The sequence below is a fragment of the Rhinoderma darwinii genome, chromosome 4, assembly GCF_050947455.1.
Source record: "Rhinoderma darwinii isolate aRhiDar2 chromosome 4, aRhiDar2.hap1, whole genome shotgun sequence".
NCBI classification, from domain to species: Eukaryota; Metazoa; Chordata; class Amphibia; order Anura; family Rhinodermatidae; genus Rhinoderma; species Rhinoderma darwinii.
In genome coordinates, this window is record NC_134690.1 from 191,970,382 (window position 1) to 191,979,657 (window position 9,276).

Consider the following 9,276-nt stretch of genomic DNA (forward strand, 5'->3'; position numbering starts at 1 on the left):
ATAATGTACTGGGAAACTGAATTTTTTTTTTTTGTATGGAATGAAAAAAAAACAGCAATTCCTCAATTGCTTTTTTGGATTTTGTTTTTACGGCCTTCACCAAGCAGTAAAAATAACATTCTAACTTTATTCTGCGGGTCAATACAATTCTGGTGATACAAAATTTAGATAGCATTTTTATGTTTTGCTAATTTTTATGAAATAAAAGCAATTTGTTTTTTATTTTTTCACCGATGGAGCAGTATGAGAGCTTGTATTTTGTGGGGCATGCTATAGCTTGGTACCATTTTGGTGTACATGTGACCAAAAAAACAGCAATTTTGGTGTTTTCTATTTTTACGGAGTTCACCCATTGGATAATAGACTTTTGCAGAAGCGGCGATAGCAATTATTTTTGGTTTTTATTTATTTTTTACTTTACTTTAGTGAATTTTTTTTAAAAGGGGAGTTATTTGAACTGTAATATTTTTATTTCTTTGCATAATATTAGAAACTTTATTTAATTTTTTTAAAACAATTTTTAATACCACTAGGGGACATGAAGAAACAATTATTCAATCACTGGTACTATACACTGCAATACTTATGTATTGCAGTGTATCGTACTTTTAGCGCTTAATAGGCAGACCTGGGTGTCTCCATTAGGTCACCAGGACAACCATCGGCACCCGACATCGTGTCGCAAGGGAGCCGATAGGGTGACTGAGGGAGCCGTCCCTTTTGTCTAAAGGCTTAAATGCCACTATTGGCCACGACATCTAAGAAGTTACGGCCATTAGAGAAGAAATACGGAGCTAACATCCATTGTATAAAGCGGGCTTACCCTATAAACCCACACCATACTTTCCCTTACGCTTTCCGCTGTATATTTTGTAATGACTGGTCACTATACCCCATGTGGCTCTACAGAAATACATTTTATTGTAATTGATTGAAAAGTGAGAGTGATTTTCTAAGAAGTGTGTCAGCTCATGACTCCTAGTATGTGTGAGGTCATCATACATCATGTAAGACATAGTATTTCCATTAGTCTCATGCTGATCAGCACTAGACCCTTTATAAATAGACTAAATTGCCATTCTAAGAATTTTATAAGGAAACAATTAGGATGGAAATTGTGTTGCAAGCCTAAGAGAAGAAAATCAAAGTAATAACAGTACTCCTAGGAAATAATTAACATGATTATAAAAATCTGGTCATCAGATAAAACACATGATTACAGTAAATTATACAAATTAGTTCAGGACTTGGTCCAATTTTCTTATAAAAAAAAATGAAACTGAAGAAAATGGCACTTACCGGCACAGATACTTCATTGTTACTCTTCAGTTTTCCTATGATAGTATAGCCATCCAGGCTAATTTTGCCTCTTGGAACCAGCTTGAATGAATCCACTTTGATGCAATCAATATAAAGTGTGATTTTATCCTTTAGCACACTAAATAGAACTTTGTGAAATTTGGTGTCAAACAGGAAGGGGAGACGGGCAAATGTGATTGTGTTCAATTTCCCATTTGTTCCCTTGTAAGAGAACTCAATGGCTTTTTTAGGACCATTAAAATTAATAGCTGCTTGCTGCTTTCCTTCAGAGTCCACGATTTGCCAGATACTCCAGTATTTGTTCTTCGTGCTGTCCTTCATCCGGAAAGTAAACATAAAGGAATATTCCTCTGGCAGCCCGCCGCCATAGATGTGCCTATAAGCATACCATGACAGGTGTAAAAGGATGAGCTACTCACAGACAAAATAAACAATAAAGTAAACTTTTCTTTCTTTTATATATTTATATTGTGTTGCAGTAAAATAATACAGGCAAAGTAAGTTCTAAAAATTGAAAATTTCATTTCATAACTGAGCAACTTGCTTAATTTAAAGAAATTGCTAACAAGTTTGAGAGCAATTAAACATAAAACATATCTTTGTAGAGAATGTAAAGAGCAATTTAACATAAAATATATCTCTGTACAGAAGGTAAATTAGCCTAATTGGATTTATTAATTAAATTGTCCAATCCAGGCAATTGCTCTTCTGATTGATTGCCCTCTTTGCATAGTTGATGGAGGTGCCTGAAAAGTCAAGTGGGCGATCAGCAATTGTGCTAATGATCCCAGTCTGTGTACTTTCCTAGTTTGTAATGAAGGCAATTTCAACTAAAGAGGTGATTCTGCTGCTAACACAAGTAAAATTATAATAATAATCATAATTATAATTATTAATAATAATAATAATAATAATAAGCAATAAGGATTTTTTTAAATCCTTCCTACCAAGTGAATTTCAGCACCACTATCTAAGAACAGCGCCTGCACTGCCTCTCTTATGTCACAAGAGGGAGCTAATTGACAATATTTTGGAAAAGATTATGTAGAAAAAACAACAGAAAATACTGACTTTGTAAAGAATTTCATTTGTTTACTAATACACATAAATGACAAGACATTACAGTACTTTATTTGCTTTATCATATTGTTTACACTGGCCTTTTATCCACAAGTTTGCTTTAAATATAATCAAAGCCATCTGGATAAGCAGGAAACAAATTAAAGTGGGGCCCCACAAAATACTAATGATATACATAAAACAAATACTGTTCATCCTTGTCATACATGCTAATAAAAAATCACAACTGATCTATAGGTAACATGGAAGACACACACCTAGTCAGAATCCTGAAGTCAACGTTTGTTCCCAACTGATAGGCCACTTGGTATGGCGATGTCCCCACAACAGTCTGTATGGCTCCAACTGAAGCAGCTCTGTCTATCTGGAACTTGGAAATCAGATCAAAGCCTATGGCAGACAAATGAGAAGCTCATGTTTATTGTGGAGGAGCTAGACCACTCTCAGTGAGTTGAATTTTAACATGTTTATAGGACTAGTCCTCTAAATAGAAACAAATATAAATTGTGGTGCACTCCTGGGAATGGGAAGCTTGCAGTGTAGCGTATACAAGTATTCATGGCGCACAAGTTGCAGAAAACAGCCAATATTAGCAACATGTTAGTCAATGTACAAGTGTAGGGAGGATCAGTTTGCCATTCGGTTATCTGTGATTACAAATAAGTAAAGTCCTTGGCTAAAATTGTTTCTTATTCATATATGTTTCTGGAAAATGGATGACAATTAATATGACCGCCTTTGCACCTAAACAGGGATTGTCACCCAGCTTTCCAAGACTCCTGAATGGCACACAAGTCTAGTATTGCATCCATAATAGATCAGGAATACATCTCTGCATAAATAGGCAGATTTGTCTAGAAGAGCTGTGTGACAACCACTTCACAAGGTTTTTATAGCAGTTACATTGGTTATTAAACAGCTTTCCTAAAAAAACAGACAATTCTAAGTATCACCTAAATCAAAATTTCTACGACTTTGGAGAAGACGACAGCTATTCATTTTATATTTAGTTTGAATGAAATAATCATGAAATACAAATTGACGCCTGCTACATCATTGTGTATGAGCTATTGTCTCTCAGTTATCAGCCACAATTGTCGTGTTAACATGCACATTAGGCTCATTCTACCATATTTGTTACTTAAATAGAGCAGGCGAGATAAGCGGATGTCAGATACCTTCGTTGCCGCTTATCTTCCTGTAGATTAAATTGATTGGACAAGAAAATTCTACCCGGTTCAATCCATGTTTCCTTTTACATCAGGGAAGCATATGGCAGCAAATCTGACTAATAAAATCTAATGTCTATGGCCATGCATAAAGTACATAAAAGTATATACGTTTTTTCAAGGTCTCTTTTTACCTGGTAGGTCATCCTGTCCACCATTGATGGGTGGACATTTGTGCTGGACATTATGGAATTTTAGATTGAATGGAAATCCTAAAAAGAAAAATTACAGTAAGTTATAGAAAGGCTGTATGTAAACGACACTACCTGTCAGGTCATTACATGTTCCTTGTAAGTAGGGTTGTTACTTGTTATATTTAACACTTTGCGCTGAGTTATCCTTTGCAGCTTTCAATATAATTGTGATATTAAATTCCAATCTCAATATGATCTGGCTAAGTGTAACTATGACATTATTGGTTCTCCATGAGAACTGCCAGGCCCTCTCTGAGAAGAACAAGCCTCACTGCATATCAAGTAATCATACAGTAACCACATCCATTACAGTAGGACTGTAAGGCATAGCTTGTAAGGGGCGAGGTCACCCTTCAGTGAGCACCCCCATCCCTCATTTTTGGGAGGAATGTCTACAGGGACTGTGGCTTTGCTGCAGGCAGGCTGCGGTTTATTGACATTTACAAGAAGTAGAGAGGGGAGATCAAATAGACGACCACCTTAATCTAAACACTCAATGGTCTGCTTTTCTGAAAGCACTCGCTGTGTTCAGGAAAAATAAACATTTTTCTTTACAAACGAGTTCAATATGACCCAGGAACATTTTGGAAAATGTTACTCAGGTCTGGTTTGTGAGTACAGGGGCTTGAGATGTGGCCTCTGGGCAGAGCACCCACTTTTACACAGAGGCTCTTTTTTTTTTACACAGTGGTCCAGTCTGTACAGGTCTTTCCTTTAAACAACATTAGCCGTGCAAAAACACCTTTCAGTCTCAATGTAACATGTACTGTATCTGCAATTATAGCTGTTTGGCTGCAAGCCAACTTTATAGGATCAAAGGGCAATTCATGCCACTATTAGCCAGCCCCATCTCGTAGGTAGGGGTTGTTAGTTAAAAGGAGAGACTGGCAAGATTTTACTTTAGAGTTAAGTTCTTTGGGCATTGCAATTCAGAACTAATGACAGTTTGCAAAAAGTTTCAATAATAATAATATTCCTCAAACCATTATTTCTATCTATCTATCTATCTATCTATCTCATATCTATCTATCTATCTATCTATCTATCTATCTATCTATCTATCTATCTATCTATCTATCTATCTATCTATCTATCTATCTCATATCTATCTATCTCATATCTATCTATCTATCTATCTATCTATCTATCTATCTATCTATCTATCTATCTATCTATCTATCTATCTATCTATCTATCTATCTATCTATCTATCTCATATCTATCTATCTATCTATCTATCTATCTATCTATCTATCTATCTATCTATCTATCTATCTATCTATCTATCTATCTATCTATCTCATATCTATCGATCTATCTATCTACTGCATATCTATCTATCTATCTATCTATCTATCTATCTATCTATCTATCTATCTATCTATCTATCTATCTATCTATCTATCTATCTATCTATCTATCTATCTAACATAGAATCTATCTATTGCATATCTATCTATATATCTATCTATTGCATATCTATCTATATATCTATCTATCTATTGCATATCTATCTATATATATATATATCTATCTATCTATTGCATATCTATCTATCTATCTATCTATCTATCTATCTATCTATCTATCTATCTATCTATCTATCTATCTATCTATCTATCTATCTATCTATCTATCTATCTATCTATCTATTCTTTGTGTATATACATAGTGGAAATTATTAGCCATAGATCATAGATATAACTTACTTGTGTAATGCTCAATTGTGCCATATACCAAGGTTCCTAGGAAGCTGATTGTGTACAAGGCAAGTGGAAGGTTCCTGTTAGAAGAAAGTTTGTTTAGTGGGTGATAAATACTAAACAAATATTGTATATTTATGAATATTTAATGTATGCAGACTAGTTTAACAGTCTCCATGTTTTATAGAACCCCCATAGTCAGAATCACATAGTGCAACTGTTTACAACTTGTAGCAAATGTCTTGCATTAAAGTCATACAGTTGTTATTTACTGTAATAGAAATATTATTACTATCCCATACTGGATACAAAATCATTGCTCTTACCATATGCCCTTCATGGTTCCTTATTCATTGGCATTAGTTCCCTGCTATGCGTGGGCACTGAGATTTTTCAGAAGGGATCTAATTATTTATAGGGAGTATAATTCTTTAGCATTTCCAGGCCAATGAGAAGCTGTTTGACTTGCCCTGGGCTCCACCTCTCCAGCTATTAGCATGTGTACAGTGTACAGCTTGTGTATTATTGCAGGGGGCTCTGCCAGGGGTCTACAGAGTGAAGAGCTACTGTAAAAGGTGGGCTCAGAATCCCAGTAATACGGGCTGTTCTCTGCTACTCTCAACTTATTGTTACATCTCAGAACTGTCTGTCCGCAAACAGGATAGATGGATGTAGTTATGCAATAGAGAGCTACTACCATCACAAGCCCAGCACTATATATTGGCATTTTGTGATTTAAGATGGCTATAGACATATTATATTTGATAAGAAAACTACAAATAATATGATATTTTTACATAATAGCATGATTCAACTTAAAAGGAGTCTGTCACCAGAAATGTACTTATCAAACTAGCAACAGAGTAATATAGTGTAGGCTCACCTGAATATAGTGTAGGCTCACCTGAATATAGTGTAGGCTCACCTGAATATACTGTAGGCTCACCTGAATATAGTGTAGGCTCACCTGAATATACTGTAGGCTCACCTGAATATAGTGTAGGCTCACCTGAATATAGTGTAGGCTCACCTGAATATAGTGTAGGCTCACCTGAATATAGTGTAGGCTCACCTGAATATAGTGTAGGCTCACCTGAATATAGTGTAGGCTCACCTGAATATAGTGTAGGCTCACCTGAATATAGTGTAGGCTCACCTGAATATAGTGTAGGCTCACCTGAATATAGTGTAGGCCCACCTGAATATAGTGTAGGCTCACCTGAATATAGTGTAGGCTCACCTGAATATACTGTAGGCTCACCTGAATATACTGTAGGCTCACCTGAATATACTGTAGGCTCACCTGAATATAGTGTAGGCTCACCTGAATATACTGTAGGCTCACCTGAATATAGTGTAGGCTCACCTGAATATAGTGTAGGCCCACCTGAATATAGTGTAGGCTCACCTGAATATAGTGTAGGCTCACCTGAATATAGTGTAGGCTCACCTGAATATAGTGTAGGCTCACCTGAATATAGTGTAGGCTCACCTGAATATAGTGTAGGCCCACCTGAATATAGTGTAGGCTCACCTGAATATAGTGTAGGCTCACCTGAATATACTGTAGGCTCACCTGAATATAGTGTAGGCTCACCTGAATATACTGTAGGCTCACCTGAATATACTGTAGGCTCACCTGAATATAGTGTAGGCTCACCTGAATATACTGTAGGCTCACCTGAATATAGTGTAGGCTCACCTGAATATAGTGTAGGCTACCTGAATATACTGTAGGCTCACCTGAATATAGTGTAGGCTCACCTGAATATACTGTAGGCTCACCTGCATATAGTGTAGGCTCACCTGAATATAGTGTAGGCTCACCTGAATATAGTGTAGGCCCACCTGAATATACTGTAGGCTCACCTGAATATACTGTAGGCTCACCTGAATATAGTGTAGGCTCACCTGAATATACTGTAGGCTCACCTGAATATAGTGTAGGCTCACCTGAATATAGTGTAGGCCCACCTGAATATAGTGTAGGCTCACCTGAATATAGTGTAGGCTCACCTGAATATAGTGTAGGCTCACCTGAATATAGTGTAGGCTCACCTGAATATAGTGTAGGCTCACCTGAATATAGTGTAGGCTCACCTGAATATAGTGTAGGCCCACCTGAATATAGTGTAGGCTCACCTGAATATAGTGTAGGCTCACCTGAATATACTGTAGGCTCACCTGAATATAGTGTAGGCTCACCTGAATATACTGTAGGCTCACCTGAATATACTGTAGGCTCACCTGAATATAGTGTAGGCTCACCTGAATATACTGTAGGCTCACCTGAATATAGTGTAGGCTCACCTGAATATAGTGTAGGCTACCTGAATATACTGTAGGCTCACCTGAATATAGTGTAGGCTCACCTGAATATACTGTAGGCTCACCTGAATATAGTGTAGGCTCACCTGAATATACTGTAGGCTCACCTGAATATAGTGTAGGCTCACCTGAATATAGTGTAGGCTCACCTGAATATACTCTAGACTCATCTGAATATAGTGTAGGCCCACCTGAATATAGTGTAGGCTCACCTGAATATAGTGTAGGCTCACCTGAATATACTGTAGGCTCCCCTGAATATAGTGTAGGCTCACCTGAATATAGTGTAGGCTCACCTGAATATAGTGTAGGCCCACCTGAATATAGTGTAGGCTCACCTGAATATAGTGTAGACTCACCTGAATGTAACATTATTTTCCTTTTTCACATGGGCACCTCCTTTGCAGAGAAAATCACTTTATTCAATATATGCAAATGACCTTTTGGAGCAACGAGGGCACCACCGCTGCCCCCAAACCGCTCTGTCTTCTTTACCCCTCCCTTCTTTCTTTGATTGACAGGGGCCAGGCAGTGTAAAAGCCGAGTTCACGCCTGACCCCTTGAGCCTACACTATATTCAGGTGAGCCTACACTATATTACTCTGTTGCTAGTTTGATTGGTAAATTGCTGGTGACAGATTCCCTTTAACAGCATGTCTGGAAAAAAAAGTGAAACACATAATTATAAGGCTACAAGCAATTCATGATTGTAGATTATTAATTACATTAATTCAGTCATCAGTTCATTAAATGCATTAAATGGTTACACAACAACCACCAATCAAAATAAATGTTAAAATGTATGTTATTCTAGGTTAAAACAAAATTCTAATTATCACAGTGCAATTTTTCATTTTCCATAACAGTTTAAAAAAAGAAAAGCTGAGCTCTGATTGGTTGCTATTTTTTTCTATTTTGGTAAAAAAAAAAAAAGGCCCAAAGTGTTAATTTGCATTAGGTAGTTTAGAAGATATGAAATAGAAGAAATTAGTTCTACAGTAAAAGAAAAACATATGAATAAGTGACTGAGGTATCTTTAATAAAGCACTTATATCTCCTCCAAAATAATGAGGAAAAATGCTTGCTCTGCGATTAAATGGGTATATGCACCAATCAGAGATAACATTAAAACCACTGGCATGTGAAGTGAATAACACTGATTATCTTATTACAATGGCACCTGACAAGGGGTGGGATATATTAGGCAGCAAGTGATCAGTCAGTTCTTGAATTTGATGTGTTGGAAGCAGGAAAAATGGGCAAGTGTAAGGATTTGCACGACTTTCACAAGGGCCAAATTGTGATGAATAAACGACTGGGTCAGATCATCTCAAAAATGTCAGATCTTGTGGGGCACTCCTGGTATACACTGGTTATTACCTACTAAAAGTGATCTAAGGACAACCAATGAACCGACAACAG

The 9,276-nt window shown here is 36.8% G+C and overlaps 1 protein-coding gene across 1 annotated transcript in view; it reads right to left on the reverse strand.

Moving 5' to 3' along the window:
• The window catches only part of COL9A1 (collagen type IX alpha 1 chain), a 126,698-nt gene extending 120,832 nt beyond the window's left edge, over positions 1-5,866 (reverse strand). Inside the window, exons 1-5 of the mRNA XM_075864152.1 lie at positions 5,853-5,866; positions 5,533-5,606; positions 3,764-3,841; positions 2,658-2,790; positions 1,300-1,696 (exon numbers count right to left, since the gene is read on the reverse strand). Coding sequence (XP_075720267.1) covers positions 1,300-1,696; positions 2,658-2,790; positions 3,764-3,841; positions 5,533-5,606; positions 5,853-5,866 — 696 coding nt within the window. The remainder of the gene's footprint in view (positions 1-1,299; positions 1,697-2,657; positions 2,791-3,763; positions 3,842-5,532; positions 5,607-5,852) is intronic.
• Positions 5,867-9,276: the final 3,410 nt, after the last annotated feature.